Source organism: Podarcis gaigeae (genome assembly GCF_964106915.1).
Source record: "Podarcis gaigeae genome assembly, chromosome: 1".
Taxonomy (NCBI): Eukaryota; Metazoa; Chordata; class Lepidosauria; order Squamata; family Lacertidae; genus Podarcis; species Podarcis gaigeae.
The window spans coordinates 82,242,185-82,263,524 of record NC_139678.1 but is presented as its reverse complement, the minus strand read 5'-3'; the positions used below and the strand labels follow the sequence as shown (position 1 = coordinate 82,263,524).

The window sequence follows — 21,340 nt, the reverse complement described above, 5'->3', positions numbered from 1 at the left end:
CTCTTCCTCCCTCCTTTGCAGGAGTTACGAGGACATGTTGGTGGATGATTTGGCTAGAGACCAGTACTACTGGGCCCCCCTGGCCCAGCACGAGAGGGGCAGCCTAGCCAGCATGGATAGCCTGCAGAAAGGGGGCCCGCCCCCGCCCAACTGGCGCCAGCCCGAGCTCCCCGAGGTGATCGCCATGCTGGGCTTCCGCCTGGATGCGGTGAAGTCCAACGCCGCGGCCTACCTGCAGCACCTGTGCTACCGCAACGACAAGGTGAAGACGGAGGTGCGCAAGATGAAGGGCATTCCGGTGCTGGTGGAGCTGCTGGACCACCCCAAGAAGGAGGTGCACTACGGGGCATGCGGGGCCCTGAAGAACATCTCCTACGGCCGGGACCAGGACAACAAGATCGCCATCAAGAACTGCGACGGTGTCCCTGCTCTGGTGCGGCTGCTAAGGAAGGCACGCGACATGGACCTCACCGAGGTCATCACAGGTAATTTCTGGGCCTTGGGAGGGAAGGTGGGGGTGGAGGCATCAGAGCTCTTCCAGGCACTCCTTGACCAGGCAAACTCTTTCTCTTGGCGCAGGAACACTCTGGAACCTGTCCTCTCACGACTCAATAAAAATGGCCATTGTGGACAATGCCTTACATGCCCTCACGGATGAGGTCATCATCCCACACTCTGGATGGGAGAGGGAGCCCAGCGAGGACTCGAAACCCCGCCACATAGAGTGGGAGTCGGTGCTCACCAACACCATTGGCTGCCTTAGGTAAGCTGGGGCTGCCCTGCACCTCCAGGCACACCTGCGTGCTCCGTGTGCTGGAGGCCGTTGATCTGCATGTGAACTTTAAGCAGACACCTGAGTGACCCTGCTGTAGGTGCCTGGCTGATGTTCACGGCGAGCACATTCCAAAGTTGGATGCCACCACACAAAAGGCCCTGTTCTTAGCAGACGTAAGGCAAGCCTGATGTTTGCCAGCTTATTGGGAGGAGGCTTTGGTAGAAGTGAGATGAACCATTTAGACTGGACTCTTGGAGCTGAGATTGGTGCCTTCTAATAAACTGGAGATGCTATAACTTGAGAAGACCAAAGAACTCCTGCTTTGCCTTAATCTTGAATTCCTGACTGCAGGTCATCGGAGCAATGTACTCTGGTGTCTGCCCCCTAATTCTGGCTGGGCTAAAAGATGGGCCACACAGAGAAGGAACAAGATGAAGTTGTTGGTCTTCCTGGCTGCCTTGTGTTTTTTTGGTTTTCTTTTTGCTGCTGCAGCAGCAGAAAATTGGGTGACAGTCAGAGAGGCAGTGTTGGAGCTGAAATAGATAGCCCATGAGGTCTACAATCAGCCTGATTAGGACGGTGTAGCAGGTTGTATGAGGAAAAGGCTGGAAAAGGCTTCTGCCATGATGTTTGACGGTTCCCACCAGAGGCTTGAAATCTCCACACAAACCCAGCACAGACTTGAGAGTGAAAATGTGGCCTAAATTTAAGCACAGGAAAGCAGACAGGCTTTAACAGTCACTACCTGATAGTGTCTCCATCTTTCTAATGTTTCTTTTTCTCTTTTTGTAGAAATGTCAGCTCGGAGAGGAGTGAAGCCCGCCGAAAGTTGCGGGAGTGTGATGGGCTAGTGGATGCCCTCATCTACATTGTCCAAGCAGAGATTGGCCAGAAAGATTTAGACAGCAAGGTAAAGGGAGTGTGGGAGAAGGTAGCCCTATTCTAGTTGCCACTTGCCCTTCTGGGGGTAGGGAGAGATTCTTCTGCACCAAATGCAATGTGCTATGTTTGCCTGTCTTCTGATTTCTCCCTTTTCTAAGAGAATGAGGAGCGGCATCTGGGTGGTTATGAGAGGCGTTACAGGGCCTGAGTCGGAGAGTCTTTAATTTTCACCCATACCAGGAACATTTCTCCCATTTTATAAAGAGGAGATTCCCAATAAAGCACATGGATGTATCTGTTTTCTCTTCCCCACCCCAGATCCACCCTTGTAAAGTTGGGCATAATGTTTGCCCCACCTGCCCTCTTGTAGGGAGCTGCCGCTTCACAAAGTGGTATTCCACTTGGGTCTCTGGGTTGTTTCACAGATGCACTAAGGCAGCTTGTCTCTCCCCACCTCTCCCCAGCTGATGCCTTTTACATCAGGACAGGGAGCTGGATCAGCTGGTGGGCCAGATCATTAATCCCGCTCCAGCAAGCCGGCTTTGACAAAACTCCACTGGACTGTTGTAAGCAGCTGGCTGGTGATTACAGGAGGCCCCTTTGAAGTCTGTTTGCAGGCACAGCTTGGATTCAGACAACACCTGCAAATAGACAATGTGGGGCTCACAGATGGTGGCCCCTCTCAGTTGCACTAGGCAGTTCCCAACAGGCAACACCTTGGTGCATCTAATCTTGATAGGGCTTGCTGTCAGTGCCCATCAGTGAGGAGAGGGCATATTGGCTCCTCACAGCCTGAATGTGTTGCTGCTGTCAGATGCCCCCAAATTTTTGTCCCAAGGTGCAGAACCCTACCAGAGCTCCTGCTTTTCCACCTTTCTTGTACTTGCTTATTCTTGTGCACGCAATTCCCGACCTCTTGAATTTCTGTGACCTTGATGCCCATCTTGAGGAACTGTCTGTCTTTTGCCAGCTTGTGGAGAACTGCGTTTGCCTCCTGAGGAACCTGTCCTACCAGGTGCACCGTGAGATCCCCCACGCAGAGCGTTACCAGGAAGTGCCCCTCAATGCGGCCAACAACACCGGTCCCCATGCAGCCAGCTGCTTTGGTGCCAAAAAGGGCAAAGGTAGGATTGCCTTGTTCCCTGCCCAGCCTTGCATAGACGGGGTCGGGCTGGAGGACGGCAGGGAGAGATGTTTCTGAGTGCTGCTTAAGTTGTCCTTGGCCTTGTAAGGACAAGCTGCTGCTTTTCCACTGAAGCGTTCTACAGCTGCAGTAACTTTTCCTGGCTCTCCTGCTCTTTTGTCTCTCAAGGCCTGATGACTGGTCTTTTTGGTGTGTCAATCAAGGTGATGGATGGGGGTTTTCGACTAATTTGTGGCCTCTTTCCCCTTCTCTTTTGCTTTCCTTCCAAATGGCCTGTGAATCCTGCTGGCATCTCTACTCTCTTGCCTCCCTTCTCCCCTCTCCTCCTCCTCCGCCCAAAGACGAGTGGTTCTCGAGAGGTGAGTTGAGCTTTTTTCCTGGGGGGCGGGGGTGGGACTTGCTTGTTTCTATAAAACATGTGATTTTGCAAGCTCCTTCCAAAGCTTTCCTCTGCCCTCCTTGTGGCTGTGGCCAAACCTGACCAGTAGCACAAGCACACAGTACTGTTCTGTGCTTGAAGAATTCGTTGCCCTTGACAATGCTGAGTTCATAGTTTTGCATTCTGCTGGGGGCGCACCTAAGAACTCCCTTCAAGGCAAGGAGCACTGGGTGCAGAGAGGACTAGCATCAAAGCTGCTTGTGATGGGGAATCTTGTAGGCATCCAGCTATTTCTGGTTTACCGGGTCCTGTCAGGCCCAACCAGCATAGCCCAGGAGTCAAGAATGGTGGGAACCAGGGGTCCAGCAACTTCTAGAGAGTCACAGGCTGGTCTCCCCTGTGCCACACCTTTTCAGATGCAAGCGCAAAATGTGAATGTGACAAAGCATGTTTGGAGATGCATGTATTGTACATGGGTGCCTGTCAGAAAGCTGTCGCTTGGCTGTAATTCTCAGCTGAGTGTAATCTCTCCGTGTGAACTGACCTTTTCTCTTTGAGACATGAAATCATGAGATGTCAGAGGGTGGGGAGAGATAATAATGCCCATGGAAAAAGCAGCTAAGTAACCTCCTTGTCGTTGCGCCTGACTTCTGCAGCGAGAGGAGCCCTTTCCTTAATTCTCTGTTTCCTGCTGTGCTTGTTTTCCTTTCCTGCTTACTTGTGCCACTCCTGGTCTTTGCAACATTCACTCCTCCCCCACCCTGCAATAGTTAACTTGGAAAAAAACACGGCTCTTGAACAGAGTAGATGGTGCAGATTGGGAGAATGCCAGCTGTGCATTATTATGCTCAGCTTGTATCGCCTCCCAAGAAAACCTCCCTCTTGGACCCTAACCAAAGACATTGCATTGACTTGCATGCTGCATGTTTCCTGGGTGCGGGTGGTGAAAGTGCCAGAGCAGGGCGTGTGGTGCAACAGCTGCCTGAGGCAGGAGAGCACCGGCCCCAATCTCAATGCTGGTGTGGCGTGGTTAGTGCGGAACAGCAAGAAGTCAGGCCTGTTTTGCTTGACAGCTGTGCAGGGCTGCTAGTCTGTGTGCTTCTCTAGCCTTGGCAGTTTTGAATTGAGTAGAGTGGGGTAGAGTGGGACCATAGTTCAGTGGTAGAAATCCTGATTTTTAAAAATTCTTCTTTCAGTTTCTAAAAATACATATAACAAACAATTCCCCTATGCGCCCACCCCACAGGAAGCATTCCTCGCATATACAATGTACTTAGTTCAGTCAAATGTTAGTAAATTGTTTAGAATAGATTGCATCCGTTAATTCATTCCTGGAATCTCCAGTTAAAGCAAGGGTGGGATGGGGGTGGGAAGAGCAGAAGTAGAGCCTGCTGGATCAGGCCAATGACCGACCCTCTGGTTGCTGCTGGACTCCAGCTCCCGTCAGTCCCAGCCAGCGTGCCCAGTGCTCAGGGATCATGAGAACTGGAGGCCAGCAACCTAGGGAGGACCGCGGGTTCCCCAGCCTTCAGTCAAAGGATCTCTGGTGGCAGTACTGCACAAAGACTCTGTGACTGGAGATCCACTGCCAGTTATTGCCAACAGTACGGGGGTCAGTGTGTTGGTGATGAAGAGCTTTTGGAAATTCTCCCTCTCTCCAGTTCCTTTTCCTAATATTGTTTGTTTGGGTTTCCCTCCCTACAAGGTAAAAAACCGGCAGAGGATCCTTCTACCGATATCGTAGACTTCCCCAAAAGACCAACCCCTGCAAAAGGTAATGTTTCTTACCCTTTTTCTGGGCAAGGGCAATGGCTTGTCTGATTTCCCATAGTAGGGAAGCCTCCCTGCTTGAGACGCTGAGTAGCCACAGCTAGTCAGAATAGACAACACAGAACTAGATGGATAAAAGTCTGATCTGGTTTAAGGCAGCTTCTTAAAGGTACCCCTTTCTCACTTTTGGATGGGGGGGGCGGAGTAAATTTGTTTTAACTACTTCTCCTGTGTGGTATCTTGTTGTGTGAGCTCCCACATGATCAGCCTTTAATGCAGGCAAAGGACATGAGATGTGCACAGGGTTTGGGTGAAGGTGGGAGATTCTTGAACTTCTCAGCAAAGGTGTGGCACGCAGGTGTGCTGGGAAAATAGCCATTCTTGCTCTGTGGCTGCAGTTTCCTTATCTGAAAGATGACTGAATAGCATTGATCCAGCAGAGTGTCTAGATCAGTTGGCAAAACATATTTATATTTATATAAAACATATAAATAATATTAAATTAAATATAAATATTAAAAATAAATAAATAAAATTATAAAAATAAATAAAATACAGTATGATGCTAAGGGGAAAATAATACATATTTGCCATCATTTTAGTGCTAGGCAGTGTTGGCACCAGGCAGTTCTGCCACGGGGAGGGTTTTTTATTTTTTCTTACCAAGGGGGCACTGCTATTCCCCCCCCCCCAGGCCACCACCCATATTGTGAGGAGCTCTTTGGGGAAGAGTTACAGCTCAGTGGTAACCATCTTCTTCTTGTGCAGAAGGTCCTGGAGTCATGACCAGTGTTCAGAGCACTGAACTAAATAAGCCCAAGTGCATAAGGCAGCTTCCTTTGTTCCTGGTGTGGGGTACCTAAAAGGGAGCTTGGTAGGCTTGACGTGAAATTTCCTTCTCTGCCGTTTTGCTAGGTTATGAGCTCCTCTTCCAGCCGGAAATTGTCCGCATATATATTTCCCTGTTGAAGGAAAGCAAAACTCAAGCTATCTTAGAAGCTTCAGCAGGAGCCATCCAGAATTTGTGTGCTGGGCGTTGGACGGTGAGTGGGCCACCCGAGAGGCAGGGACTGCTAACTGGGATCCGCCTTCTTCTTTAATTAAAAAAGACCTATCTGCGGGCAAAGCAGAGAGGCCTCATTGTGCATAAGTGAGCAGGAGTCCCATCTGGTCCCTCCTAGCATCCCTGCGCATGTTGAACAGGACAGGCAGGTCCAGTTTAGGAGGCAGCAGCCATGGAAGTCCCTGGCAATGTTCTCTGTGCTCCTTTCATGGCTGCAAGGACCGTCCATTCACGGATCCCTTGGATAGCTTTTCATGTCTAGGCTGTAGTCTCGGCCTGATGGGGAATTTCCGGAGTGGAATAGTGAAGTCAACATTGTGGTTAAGAAGGCATTTGGCAAGCTGGGTGTTAACTATAAAAACAAACAGCTGGTCTCCGCATTGGATTGACTGTGGACTTTTGCTATGGGAAAAGTCCTAAGGAAACTGAGCTCTCACTGTACTAATGTTGTGGGAACGCAGAGGTAAGGCCAGGGGCATTTTGTTCAGGAAAAATAAAATTATTCCTGGGTATGGAGCCCACTTCTTGGGTAGATCTAATAGCTTCTCATGTAGCTCTTTCACTAAGCCAAGTGTCTTGTATTTTCTCTCTTTGCAGTATGGTCGGTACATCCGCTCTGCGTTGCGCCAGGAGAAAGGCCTCTCTGCCATTGCGGACCTGCTGACTTATGACAGCGAGCGTGTAGTGAAAGCTGCGTCTGGAGCCCTGCGCAACCTGGCTGTGGATTCCCGTAACAAAGAGCTGATAGGTGAGAGCAGGAAGGAAAGGGTCTTTGGTGGATTTTTTGTCCTGTTTCAGCAGTTGGGTGTGGGTAACACTTCGGGGGGGGGGGGATCCTTTCCAAAACACATGCTAGCTGAGTTATGCCAAGAATCAGCCAAGCCAAACACAACTCATGCTGCTTCTTGAAAGATGCTCAGTGCCAGGGAACGCACTGGTGGTCAGGGTCCCTGTGCCCATAGGCAGTAGGATAATTGTTTGTGGGTTTGTGATCATTATTGATCAAGAATCATAGTAGAATATTGTAAGGTGGAGGTTGGCGAGAAAAGCCTTTGCCAACCTGGTGCCCTCCATCAGCCCCAGTCAGCATGGCCAAGTTTAGGGGTCCTGGGAGTTGGAGTCCATCCAACAGCCTCTAGAGGGCACCAGATTTGGGGAAACTGGCATAAAGTGATGCAAGGTTCAAGTGTTTTGAGGGTTTCTAGGCTTCTCCAGTATATATCTATTTATATAAACTTCAATTTCCGTCTACAACAAACAACATGGCTCCAAAGTAAGGGTTGATGGGAGTTGTAGTCCCAACAAGAGCACTAGCATTTTGTTATGGCTTCTCCTGTCACCTAGCTAAATGAGGCTTGGCTGGCAACTTGCTCTGCTGGGTGAATGAATGAAGTTCTGACAGTTGCATTCCCTTGATCAGCTGAGAACAGAATCCTCCCTCTCCGCTATATTCAGCCTGTGCCTTATATCAGTTTCATGGTAGGAGAGCCTTCGAGGTCTAAGAGTCTGTTGGGAAATTCTGCTTCTGTCTTCTGATCACTTCTGTTTATATTGTTCCTTTTTCCCTCTAACCAACTCTGATCTTCTCCCTTTCCTAGGCAAGCATGCCATCCCCAGTTTAGTGAAGAATTTGCCAGGGGGACAGCAAACGCCGGCTAAGAACCTCTCTGAAGATACTGTGGTCTCTGTGTTAAATACCATAAATGAGGTCATTCTGGATAACTTGGAAGCAGCCAAGAAACTGCGGGAGACGCAAGGCATTGAGAAACTGGTTCTGATCAATAAATCTGGGTGGGTGCAGCTCCCAAGGGGGTTAAGTAGAGGGTGCCTGCACAGATTTCTACACCCCCCCATCCTTCTCTTAGGAAGCTTATGGGCTGGGCTGTTTGTTCTTTTGTAATAATCTTATGTTCTCTCCTCCTAGGAACCGCTCAGAGAGAGAAATCAGAGCAGCTGCTCTTGTACTGCAGACAATCTGGGGGTATAAGGAATTGCGGAAGCCACTGGAGAAGGAAGGATGGAAGAAGTCTGACTTCCAGGTATCTGGGAGTTAAACCAGGGGTGGAATTTTCTGAAAATGTTGAGCTTATCCACATGGATTTTTTCCCCTAATCCCCGCCTTACTCGCCAAGAAGAGAGTTCTCCCCACTTCAGTTCCACTAAAAAAAGAAACAATTCTAGCATGTTATGCACAGTCTTAATATGTGTACAGACGTACACTCTAGGATTCCTAAAGTAACCAGCACCTAAAGAGAAAAAATACAGCACTGCATATAACTATACAAATACAGTTATATTAACATATAAAATTATGCCGCAGAAATATAGCACAACGTGTGTTTTGACTTTTATACGTGTGACGGTGGGTTTCAACAAATGAGCCCCCCATCAGCAGAAAGGCTTTTGCAACGGGGTGTCCCCATATGTCCTCCAAATTGACACTGGAGAGGTCAGGGGAGCCCCCAGAACACCATGTGGGGGAGGAGAGGGAGTGTCATTTCGACTGGCAAGCAGAAATGCTTCCCCCAATCGAACACTTGACATCGTGCAATGTTGTTTCTTTTGTATAATTTTGCATATAATTTATTGGACTGGGTTCAGGTGCTTGATGCACAAGGGTGCTCCAGTGTAAGAGGAAAGCTTGATGAAGTCAGAACTGCCAAAATTATGTACAAATCCGTTCAAAATGGATTCCTCCCTCGTCCAGCATTCTCACCTCTACACCACACTGTGTCAAAAGAGCAAAGGGTGAATCCAGCCTTTCAGTTGAAGGCCTAGGTTCTCAGGGCAGGCTGCATTCAACACCTGCGAAAGCTTGTTTCTGCAGCCCTGTCCTCTTTAATGGGCGTGTTTGTGTTGTGTTGGGGTGCACCTAAAGCCCCCATGGATGGCAGCCTATGCATTGAAGTGCTGAGGAAATACTTAGGTAGCTAGGAACATCAGCACTAATGGCAGCTTAAATATACCAGCTGGTTCCTTCTTTTCAGGTGAACCGGAGTAACAGTACTCGAAGCCAGGGTGGCAACTCCTTTGATGACAGCACCTTGCCCCTCATTGATAAGAACCAAAAAGGAGGTAAGTGCAAGATTAGTTGTAACTTTTAACATGATATTTATTTTGTTTAAGACACTCTTCATTATCACTGAGCTGCAGCAAGAGCCCATTAGTCAAAGAGGAAGATAAAAAAGAGTGAATGCATTTGTTTTTTGAAAGAGTGGCTCAGTGTTGCAGCAACACAAAACATCATCATTCAAAACTGTCGAAAGTTGCAATCTGTAGAAGGAATTTAAGAATATTAATATTTGCCCCTAATCAGTATTTCTAGCATAGTGAAAGGGAATGACCAAAATTGCCAGCAGGTTTTCTGCTGGTGGGAAACTTCTGCTGTGACCTTAATTGAATGGCTTACTCTTAATGCCGCTATAGATAAGACAAGCCCCACATTAGTCAAAACAAGGAGCAAGGACTTTGTTGCTAACTGCGCTGATTTTTATATTCTGTGCAGACAAGAAATCTTCTCGAGAGGAGATCCAAATGGGCAACATTGGACCAGGTATGGGAGATTCAGTGGTGTGTGTGTGTGTGTGTGAGAGAGAGAGAGAGAGGGGGGGGGGGGTTAAGAGATTGATTGATTGATTGATTGATTGATTGATTGATTGATTGATTGACTGACTGACTGACTGGCTGGATGACTCATTCATTCATTCATTCATTACTGCTGGATATACTCCAGCACCCTTCTGTGTATAGCTGTGCAGTGTTCCAAACCTGTCTCCAAAACCTAGTGGGCCACAAGTGCTTTGTCATCTAACTCAGTCCTGTACGTGTGAACACACCAATGCATAGCCAGTCCAGCTGTGCAGATGCTCTGCTAGGTCCTTGCCAGCGCTGTCCATCAACCCCACAGAGGTAGCTAATCCTCCTGCCACTTAGTAGCTGGAAGTCCAGTTTTGCTAAGAATAAAGCACAACCAGTGCTGTTACTGGTAAGGTAAGTTGAGTATAGTTTCTCTGGCTTCAGTGCGCTTGCATCCTGCTAATAAAATGCAGTAGGTAAGTGCATTAGGGAGATAGCCTTGCTTTTATGTAGGCAATCAGCCAATGATAGATCCCTTCTAGCCTTTCCAAAATGAAACAGGATTCATCTTTCCCCTCTAGATGCTTACAGCTAATACATTCTCGTTATCTTCAGGTTGACACAGCTTTTCCAGAAACTAAGGCTGGCATATGTCTCCCTTAAATTAGCGGGCTTATTGCACTCTAGGGTGTCCCAGGGCTAGGCAGCATTGTGGTGAGTCCTCTTTCCCCCCCAGTTCCATTGAGCTAGCTAGTAGGGAGAATACCGAGTGAAGAGAAGAATGCAGAGGGAATGATGGTCAGTGCTCTGTGTGCACACGACTTCTCATCTGTAAATCAGCAAAGAAGGAGAAGATGATGCTTGTTCCCTGGCTGGCTGGGGAAATGTAAATTGACTCTTGACGCAGAGGAAGGGAAGAGTGTGTCCTTGCTTACCTTGGGCCCATGTGACGTTTCCTCATATCAAGCCTTCCTCTTCATTTCAGACAATTACTCTACACTGAACGAGCGGGACCATAATAGGACATTGGAACGATCTGGAGAAGAAATGGAATCTATGAAGGGAGCCCCACTGATGGTAAAGACTGGGATATGCCCATTGAGGGAGACCTCTGGGGCATAGGTGTTTCTGGGCACGGGTAGCAAAAAAGTTGGGGAGTGAACAAGAGAAGCTTGCTGTCCAAGCTTATTTTGTAGTTTATATATCCCTTGACAGGTTTAAAGAGAAAAAACTCTCAAAGCTTAGAAAGCCAAGGATTTCCAGAACTGAATAATGCACTGGGAATAGTGTTGGTACAAACCATTCCCGCCCCCCACCAATGTTTTTTTGGGGCCTGCAGAATTGTTAACTAAACACCTAACCCATGTCTTTGTTGACTATTCACACCTTCAACTCAGCCTCTCTTTCATTTTCCCCAGTGACTTCTCAGTTAGACTTCTTGCTCCCTTTTCTCCCCTTCCTACATAACAACCCGTCCTTACTAACAATGTGTGTGTCTACAGCAGGAGGAAGGGCAGGAATCCTATGCGGAGAGTGATGCGTTGCTTTATCCTCCTATGGTATGTCCCGTGGCTTTGGTGCTCTTCTGCTTCTGTATCCAAAAGCAGGGGAGAGGAAAATCTGGCCTGTTCCTCAAATCAATAAATCAAGCATTCGCAGGGGCAAAATCTGGGACGCTGCTTAACAATCCACTTTTCAGAGACCTGCCTCACTGAGGACACTTGGAGTTTGGCTTGCTTGATTCCATGCCTGCTTGCTCTATATAAATCTTCTCCTTGTTGCCGTTGGACTTGTGGCTATGTTAACCTTGGCTTTCTTGTCTCTCTCCACAGCAGAAGATCTAGAGCTGCCACCATCTGCCTTCTCTGTTTTGGGTTTATAACATACTTTGTATAACACTTTGTGGTGAAATGGACTGACTCTCTCTCTTTTTAAAAAAATCTCTTGGGCACACAAGTCCAGCCACCCAGCGCCAAATGACTGGCCCCGCCTGAGCCCACAGGGCCTCACACCTCCCTGTAGATGGCTGCGCCCATCCAATTCCCTGGACACTACTTTTTGTCTGTATTTTTCAAAAGTGCAGCAATTCCTGAAGACCAAATACTCCCGATGGATCTCACTCAAGCGACTAAGGCAGAACACTCTAAAATTACAAGCTTCTCATCTGCAGCAGATGATGGAAGCCCCGTGGTGCAGATGGATCTCAGCTGAAAACCTACCATACTGGAACTAGGTTTTTTTTTGTTTTCTTAAATGCAGTGTCTTCTCTCTCCATGGAGAAGAACTCAGAGGACCAGTCTCCTCCTTCTCTTAGCCTATAGAATATATTTTTGTGTGTGATTCTTTTTTTTTTCTTGCAACAAAGGATGCTGGAAGTACTGGAACATTCCTGGTGGTGGTAGTGGTGGTGGCTTGGGAGGGAGGGAAGGGGGAGGGGATGACAAAGGAGGGACAGCTTGTGGGTGACTGCCATCTGGGTGCAAGATGGCCTTAAAGAATATCTCTTTGAGATGACAGCCCTCTGTATCCTCATAGGCTGAGGAAGAATGTGTGGGTTTGCATCTGTTTCCTCCCGTTTTCTTGCTTCTTGGTAGTTTTAATCTGAGAGGGATTAAATCAGCGCCTAGGAAGCTATTTATTTGTGGGAGAAGAGCAATTTGGGGTGCAGGGGGGTTGAGGGAAAGGTGGAATCGGACCAGAGTATGTTAAGTGAAAGTTGGTGAAAGGGACGGAAGTCTCCCTACCTAGAAGCAGTGATGTTGGCTGTCGAGAGCAGGGGAACCACATTGGCTGTCTCTGGTTTTGGGGTTGCCGGTGGGTAGTTTTGGCTTAAGCAGTGGGTGCCTGGGTTGGGCTGCAAAAAGTGCAGAAGGCTGTTGAAGTTGGGAAGCTGGGTGATGTGGAAAGTTTGTGAGGGAGGGAAGACTTGTCTGTAAATATTGCCCAAATCCTCCCATGCAGGCAGGGGAATGAAAACTCTTAAATCTGTCACTATGTACACGTGCCTTTCTTCGCCACTGTGAAAAAGCTTTGTGCCCTTGGTAGTTTTGTGTGAGAAAGGCAAAAGGGCTTGGGCTGGGGAGATGGATATTTTGGCACAGAGTTGCGCTCCTGCTTCTTCTTCTTCTTCTTCTCTCTCTCTCTCTCTCTCTCTCTCTCTCTCTCTCTCTCTCTCTCTCTCTCTCCCTCCCTCCCTCTCCCCCCCCCCCGAACTAGAACCAGAATCCTAATTGTAATTGCCGTGGTGCATCCTAGTTGAGTGAGAGAGATTAGGAATGAATCTGTCAACCACCTAAAGGGCTCATGGGTTGGGGAGAGGTGTGAAAGCATGGTTAGGCGAGGGTTACGCTGTGCACCTTAATAGCTCACCTGTTTGGGGGAGCAAGAGGAACTTAGAGGGTCTGCTTACAATCTTTGTCCTAATCTGCAAAGCAGCAGTAAAGGGGACAATAGTGACTAGCTCTGGGCACCATATTGGTGACTCCCACCTTTCTTTTTTTCTACGGAAGATGACTGCAGCATATCCCTCCCTCCTCCCTCCCAGCCTCCCAAGCTCTGCCTCTGCTTAGTAACTGGAAGGAACTCTGTTGCCCTCAACTCCTGGGATTCTCTCCACACTAACAATCCACATTGCACAAGAGGGGGTGGGGGAAGGCCTAAAGTGGAAGATTTTTCGGTGCCTCTGATATGCTCCTATCCCAGTTTTTCTTTCCTTTTTGGGGGGAGTGGGAGGGATCAAACATGCAAATCAGCCTTCTGAGGGAGGAGTCACTTGACTTTTTCTAATGTAAAACACTATTTCCTTTTTTATTTCCAGATGAACCAAAAAAAGCCCCTTCCCCACTGACCAATTCAATGCTGTAAGAGGGACTAATAATTCACTGACTTCTTTTGTTTTGCTTTTCCTTTGCACCCCGGGGGGAGGGGAACATCCTGCTGTTCCTTGAGTCCTGTGCTCACTCTGTAATGCTTTTAAAGTGAAATGATTTTTATATAAATAAAGTTTTAAAGTGTGTATTTGTTAAAATGGAATTGCCTTCTCCAAATATTGTTGAGACTGTCATTTATTGTCTACATATGTGCTGCAGATGAATATTCACCAAATCAGACTGGATTCACTTGGCAAGAGTCAGTCAGGCTTCTTCAGGTGAATTGTACCTATAAAGTTAACCAGAGACCCTGAAATGTCTTCCCAGTGAAGATTTTACACAGGCCATCCACAGTATAGTGGGAATCGTCCACCTCCATCTACGTTGCAACAAACTAAACTTTTAAACCTACCCAGCAAACTTGTCAGTAGGATGATTTCCTGTTTTGAGAGTGCCTTGTTCTTCTTCCCTCTGAGCCAAGAGTTAGGAGGTTTGTTTTTTTAAAAAAATAAACTATTAATTTTTAAATTAAAGACAAAATACAACTACTGTAACATCAAACATACTGATTCAAAGGGTGGGGGAAAGAGAAATACTAGGATGGATTACAGGGAAGGGAAGAAAATGGAAAACAATACCTTATATTAATTCATGCATCTTTTATCATCACAAGCAACATCAAGAAATCACTTTATCTCAGTATGCTAAAATATATCTTCTCCACAAACTTAATTGGACCATTAGTGGTCTATGTTCTGTCTCTAGTTACTTAACTTTTTAAAATATGTGAGATTCTCAGAGAGAGCTATACCTCAGACTCTACCAAGCCAAACAACCGAGGGAGGTGAAAAAGATTTCCATTGACTGGCTATTGACATTCTTGCTGCCCCCAATAATACAAACTGAAGGGGCAGCAGTATTGCAGGATCACTAGAGAAAGCCCACTGACTGCCCACTTGCCATGAAATGCAATGGAAGGTCCAAGCTTCTGAAAACCAGTGTTTCCTCCCTTCCTTCCTTGCCACCATTCCCCCCCCCCCCAACAGATGCTGCAACTTTGATGGATAATATGAACATGAAAAACACAGAAAGAGAAGCCTCGTTTGAATGAAAACAATGAATTGGAGTTTTGTTTAGTTCTTCAAAAGATGAAAACAGGAGTTTTGCCAACATTTGCTGTCTCTTGCAACCAGAGGGGGAAAAAGGCAGAGGTTTGAGATCAAAAGCAATGAACCTATGATGGGGCGAAAAGCCAATTAAGAAACCAAGCTAGGAGAAGAGGGATCAGCGAAGAAATCTTGTTTCTTCCCGCTTGCTGTTTCTGTAGTGGAGATGAGAACTTTTAACATGAGAGGGCTGGTTTGTTTGCCCACTTCACAATACACCTCCTAAATAATTGGAAATAAAGCACATAAATGTATTCCATCAATTCAGTTTACAACATTTGCTAAATCTTTAGTTTGTCAGGGGGATTGTTTATGTTCTCTAAACTTTTGGATCCTTAACTGCTCAAATATATGAATTCTTAAAGGCTTGATATTCAATACAGTGGTACCTCGGGTTAGGTCTGTTCTTAACCTGAAACTGTTCTTAACCTGAGGTACCACTTTAGCTAATGGGGCCTCCCACTGCCGCCGCACAATTTCTGTTCTCATCCTGAAGCAAAGTTCTTAACCTGAGGTACTATTTCTGCGTTAGCGAAGTCTGTAACCTGAAGTGTCTGTAACCTGAAGCGTCTGTAACCCGAGGTACCACTGTATTTACAAGCCAGGCAATGGGCTCCTCCTAAGGTCTTAGGATATCCTGGGAGGGTGACTTCAAATGTCAGATTGAAGAACATAAGTGGGATCAAATTTGGATAAATGCTTTTTTTAAAATTACCTCCTAGGATTCAGTAATGCACTCTAAGAATGATACTTGGGTGGATGTCCTCTTTTCTCAGCGAAGTAGTAGTTCCGCTGCAGATGTAAAAGGTCCTAACCTTTTAGGTATCTGGAGGCGACCCACCAGATATGTGAAAATCCAGATGGAATGTCCCAGAAGCATAGAGAACTTTCACTGCAGATTCTACAGGAATAGTACCATCAAAAGTGTATTAATTAGGATTACATTGTGTGTGAAGCAGTGCCCTGGAAAAGAAAAACCACTGCTGCAGTGATACATGTATGTACATATTGATGTGACATGAAGCATCTATTATTTATTATATTTATTAGTTGCAGGGCTGGCCCAAAATATTTTGGCACCTGAGGCAGGCCCCCAAATGGCGGTCCCCCTCCCTGCCAGGGAAGGAGGAGTGAAGGAAGATCTACATCAGGAACAAGTGGGGAAGAAATATCAACATTGGGATCTGCTGCCCAGGTGGATCCTGTTACCTCAGGTGGTCACTTCACCTTGCCTAATGGGTGGGCTGGCCCTAATTAGTTGTTGTTTTTACAAAATTGAAACTCAAATTGACTTACCAAAAAGCAAATAAAACAGTATAAAACACCACTTTGAATCTATTGTGTTGGTGTGAATGTGACCATTTGAGCACAGAGTATCATATGTGGTGTTCCAGGATACTGGCAAAGATTCTGACAAAGAATCTTTCAAGATATCACTGCTATTCTGAACCAGATAGGTGGGGGTTTTTTGGACCCAGGGCTCAAGGTCTACATCTGGGCTGTCATGCAAAGATATAATTCATTTTCTACTAGCTGCCACAGGACTGGGAATTGTTCACCAAGTTGATTGTAAGGTGCTGGTGGGTGGTTCTTTTATTTTTAAAAATTTTTATACCGCTCTTCATCAGTAGCTCTCAGGACGGTTCATGGCACTAGCTGGAAAATTAACACAAAGCCACTGTGCTCTTAGAGGAGAGCACACTGCTCTTGCATCAATTTGGCTCCTTTTTTGCATTATGTGATTAGTCTGGACTTATCACCAAGGCACCTATTATTTTAATATCTGACTGTTGTCCTGTGTTTTATCATGAACTTGTGGCCCTTTTTATCATATACCCTCTGGCGCAATACTCCTATGCATATTGTTTTTTGTTACATTATTTTTTCCCTGTATTACTGCTGCATGCATGGATGGATGATTTATGTGTGTAACAATATAAAAGCAAATATTAAAAGTATAAAAACCTCTATATTGGATAGTGCCAGTAAGGAATAATATCTACCCTCTTATTTAAATACACAAAGCAGTTCAGAAAGTGCTTTATGGTCTTTGTTACTGTTTTCAAAAGTCTGTGAAAAGATGAATATTTATTTCAGAACTACTTAGGTAGATCCCTGCTTTCCCTTTTTCCCCTTAAAAAAAAAGAAGAACCAACTTTGAGCTATCCACTTTCTCATATCAATATCCTTTCACATCAGGAACATTTTCTTTTTGGAAATGTATGCCCCCCTGTGTAAATCAGTGAGCCATATTCCTCCTTCACTCTGTTGTTCCATTTCCATGACTTTCAATCTACCCAAAGCATGATCAGAACTAAGACCACCAAGGTCATAAGGGAGGCATTGCACTATGGAAGCAATAATTGTATCTCCATCGTCGGGCCACAGTGTGGTGGTATTGTTATATCAGAAAATATCATGCATAAAACTACAGAGGTGGTGTCTAATTTCTTTCTATTCACTGAAAGAGAGAAAACAGGACCATGTACATCCTTTCCACATCTCAGAATTGAAAATGGGATGGGGGCATTTCTCCAGATGATTACTTGGATGATTATTACTCAGAACCCAGATTATTACTCGGGGGACTTGTTAAGTTTTTGTTTCTTCAGTAAACAAGGTCCTGGAGTTTATCACTGTGATGATCACTGTGTAGAAAGAGGAAAGGAGCATAGGAAGACAATAACTTCACTAAGGGCCCTTCAATGCGTGCCAGCAACTGCATAGTGTGGGGTGGGTGGGTTGTGGGGTGGAAAGAGACTGGACCAACCTCTATCTGTCCATCCTGTTGAAGGGCAGCAATGGTATGCAGCATTCAGGATGGGTAGGAAATTGCAAAAAAATACAACTAGCAAGCATAGGGCTAGTTAGTGCATGAAGGGGTAAAGGACCACAGAGTTATATTGCTAAATAGACTTGGTTAGGTCACACACCCCTCTCTTCTGGAGAGGGAGAAAGTGAAGTCTCTATCATGCAACAATATGGACATGTGTAAGCTTGCTCCCAAACTTATAGCACATGCTTGGAACTCTATTCTGTACTTTCTACCCAAGAGTGTTATATGCCTGTATTAGCCTTGCTGCTGCATGGTACAATGCATTATTGAGACCTTGAATCTGTAAGTAAGGCATTTTAAACTTAGCAGTGTGTAGTCTGCTGATTGCAGGAGGAGTAGAATGTGGTCAGCTGCTGTGTGCAGCTAAACAGAATAAAAATGGTGCAACAACCTATATTCCTAACATTATAAAGGTAAAGGTACCCCTGCCCGTATGGGCCAGTCTTGACAGACTCTAGGGTTGTGCGCTCATCTCACTCTATAGGCCGGGAGCCAGCTCTGTCCGCAGACACTTCCGGGTCACGTGGCCAGTGTGACAAGCTGCATCTAGCAAACCAGTGCAGCACACGGAACGCCGTTTACCTTCCCGCTGGTAAGCGGTCCCTATTTATCTACTTGCACCCGGAGGTGCTTTCGAACTGCTAGGTTGGCAGGCGCTGGGACCGAACGACGGGAGCGCACCCCGCCACGGGGATTCGAACCGCCGACCATGCGATCGGCAAGTCCTAGGCGCTGAGGTTTTACCCACAGCGCCACCCGCGTCCCTTCCTAACATTATACTACAGCTTAACTCTGCTACTGGGGCGTTCTCTCTGTAGGAGAGTGCATAATGCTCCACATTTTGAATCCAAGTACCCAGCTGGTTAATTTTGTTGCTCACCCACACAGGTGGGCCCACAAGGATTCATATAGCTTAGTCCGTAGAGCATGACTCTCTTAATCTCAGGGTCTTAAATTTGAGCCCAACTTCGGCAGAAGCTCCCTGCATTGCAGGGGGTGGAACAAGATGACCTTCATGGTTCTTTCCAACTCTACATTTCTACGATTCTAAGACCTATTTAATTCTCCCCACAGGAATTTCCCTGCATGTTTGCAGCCTTCAGGGGAGCCTGCACACAAGGCCTATAACAGAAGGCCTCCCCCCCAGATGGTTTGTCCTCCTTAAGACAGGCAAGACCAGCCTCTTCATTAGGGTCACCCCAGGCTGATTATGGAGGACTGAGACGGTTTGCAGATCATCTTGTAATATTTATGTGGTTGCCACCTAGTGGCCAAAAGGCAAAGGTATGCTAAAAACTGTGTAACAGAAACCAAGAAGTTAAACTAGCTATTGCTCATCTTGCTGGTGTAGCCTGCATTTATTATACATATGAATGGATTGACAGTGAGCCTAGTGAGGAGTTTGAAGATCACCAATTTCTGTCTTCCCTGCATGCCCCTTTCCACCGACACAGACACCTGCTGCTGCAGGAGAACCACTTTCCACAGTGGGATCCCACTGGGCTGCAGTTTGTCTGTTGAATACCAGAGTTGTGTAGGTGCAGCAGCCAATCATCTGGATCAGTCCCTATAGAAATGTCACTCTCTCAAGAGGATTCAAAGGCCTCAGGTGCCCTTATAAAGTGACGTCTCTCTACTCCAGAATTTTTTATACTTAAATGCCTGATCTGTTTTCCAAGTAGCTCATCAAGGGATAATTGGGCTGTGAATCTTTCACCCATAAGAAACAAAGTGTGAATCTCTTGGCCCCCCAGCTGATCTTATATAAAGCCAGCAGCTCCCCTGTTCAGTTTGCCTGCTGAGATGGCCAAAGGCATAGCTATGCATAGTCAGGTCTTGGGGGTTGTAATTTGTGGCGTGTGACTGATGCTCTGAGCAGTTAGAAAAGAAAAGCTGAGTGGGCCAGTTTTTGTCAAGCTAGATCCTGATTCTACTTAAGGATTGGGCTCATGGAGTCTGTAAGCAGAATCCTTCTCTGCATGCAAACAGCCCGCAGTAAAACAGGAGAAAAACCATTTTGACTGATTCCTTGCTCTTGACCTGAAGTCAGCTTGGCTGGTAAGTAGAGGAAGGGGTTTTGTGCTTTATTTCTGCAGAGACTACATCTCAGTGACTGCAAGATTGGCCTTGTGATTTAAGGTATGTATTCTCTCCTCTCTGATCCCAGTTTGCTATGAGGACACAAGCTTAGTTTTATTTCTTATCAGAGCCTTTCAAGGCATTTTGCTGTGGGAGGCAGAAACATGCAAACACTTTCCCCATGTAAAGTCATGTGTACATAGTACTGAAGACTGGTTTTCCTGTGATTGAAAATATAATGATAAAAAATTAAAAGCCTAATAATTCACACTCCTTCCATGACACCCAAAAATGGTTGCCTGAAATTTAAAGGCAGGGAAGTTAACATTTTTCTGTCCTTTCCCATGGCTACCCAAGCCTGTGTCTACCTGCAGAAATTGGTTAGCTCCCAATACCACTCCTGGTAATTGACAAAACCAAAGACAATTTCTGAAAAGAGATGCTATAGGAATAAGCATGTGTATTAGGAACACATGTGTAATGTGCTTCAGCAGCAGAATGCTGTTATCAACTTTTGTTTGTATCATTTGAATTTCACTTTCATTTGGCATTCCAGGCTTATGTTCTTTCTTTGACTCAGATGATCAGAACAAAATATGGTGTAAGTGTGCATTGTATAACATAGAAGAATCTGCTTGCATTTGTTCTGGAAAGGTTAGCCATTGAATCAAGCATGGATTAATACAGAAGATGGAGTTGGATTGACTTCCAAATTGTAGTTTTCTGATTAATATTGTTTTGTCTCGTACTTTTATCAATGTAGTTTATGTTATATACACGGAAAAGAATATGGTTCCATCTTTAAGATGATTTGATCCCTCTTCTCATTTGCATTCCTTTAACAAAGTTACATATTATGTTTAGATCCCCACTGAGTGTGACACCGGAATATTTGTTTTTCTGTTCACGATCTTACAGAGTTAAGCACATCTACAAATATTATTTACTGGGCTTGATTCTGCTTTGGGTTGCAGCAATATGCTTTACTGAGCAAAACAGGAAGTTGCCTTTATAATGAATCAAATTACGAGTTCATGTAGCTCAATATTGTTTTTGCTGACTGGCAGTGGGCTTCAGGCAGGAGTTGTTCCCAGATGTCAGGAATTGAGTCCTAGACTTCTACATGCACAGCATGTGCTCTGTCACCAAGCTATGGTCCTCTCCCAAATAAAGTCTTCAAGAAAATGAGTGATGACTCCAGCTTTTAACTATCTGAATATTAAGTGAATCTTAATTAACTTAATTTGTAGTTTCAATGGATTGTACAAGAACTAATTCCCATTAAATGTTGCCCGTGAATGTTGCATGAACAAAAGGCAACTACGCTATTTGTTGCTTATCAGAGCTATCCCTCCTGGTTTTCTTTATATATTGTTTTAAAAGTATATGCTGTCCCAGATTTTTCTTACACTCCACCCAGGGTCTTTTACACAATTCTGTTGACTAATTGCCACATTTCAGTTTCTTCAGCCTCATATATTTTTCTGTCTTTCTTAGGACAAAGAAAATATAACTAAGGGTCCCTAGGACCAAAAGCATAAACTCTCCTCAGGTGTTGGATTTTCTCTCTCCTTCCAAGGACAGCTGAAAAAAATAAAATTGGAAAAACAAATAAATAAATAAATAATTGAGCAGTTGCAATGGTTTTTTAACTGGTGTCCCATCTTCTTTTTAGTTTTCTGATTAATATTGTTTTGTCTCATACTTTTATCAATGTAGTTCATGGAAAAGAATATAGTACCTTTTAATATTTTGTTTATGCTTTGATTCTTCAAGACATGAGGGGCAGGAGGTTAAGTTC

General features: G+C 45.5%; 1 protein-coding gene across 22 annotated transcripts in view; it reads left to right on the top strand.

The window, feature by feature from the left end:
• Positions 1-13,621, top strand: part of CTNND1 (catenin delta 1) — a 57,434-nt gene extending 43,813 nt beyond the window's left edge. For 6 of the 22 annotated variants that reach the window (XM_083700615.1, XM_083700600.1, XM_083700605.1 and 3 more), the window contains 15 exons: positions 22-485; positions 580-763; positions 1,568-1,685; positions 2,628-2,781; positions 3,143-3,160; positions 4,886-4,954; positions 5,866-5,993; positions 6,611-6,761; positions 7,612-7,804; positions 7,938-8,052; positions 9,001-9,088; positions 9,519-9,566; positions 10,575-10,666; positions 11,092-11,148; positions 11,422-13,621. In XM_083700615.1, the coding sequence (XP_083556741.1) occupies positions 22-485; positions 580-763; positions 1,568-1,685; positions 2,628-2,781; positions 3,143-3,160; positions 4,886-4,954; positions 5,866-5,993; positions 6,611-6,761; positions 7,612-7,804; positions 7,938-8,052; positions 9,001-9,088; positions 9,519-9,566; positions 10,575-10,666; positions 11,092-11,148; positions 11,422-11,433 (1,891 nt within the window). In that variant the 3' untranslated portion in view covers positions 11,434-13,621. The remainder of the gene's footprint in view (positions 1-21; positions 486-579; positions 764-1,567; positions 1,686-2,627; positions 2,782-3,142; positions 3,161-4,885; positions 4,955-5,865; positions 5,994-6,610; positions 6,762-7,611; positions 7,805-7,937; positions 8,053-9,000; positions 9,089-9,518; positions 9,567-10,574; positions 10,667-11,091; positions 11,149-11,421) is intronic. The other 16 variants (XM_083700621.1, XM_083700602.1, XM_083700610.1 and 13 more) reach the window with 7 other exon arrangements.
• Positions 13,622-21,340: the final 7,719 nt, after the last annotated feature.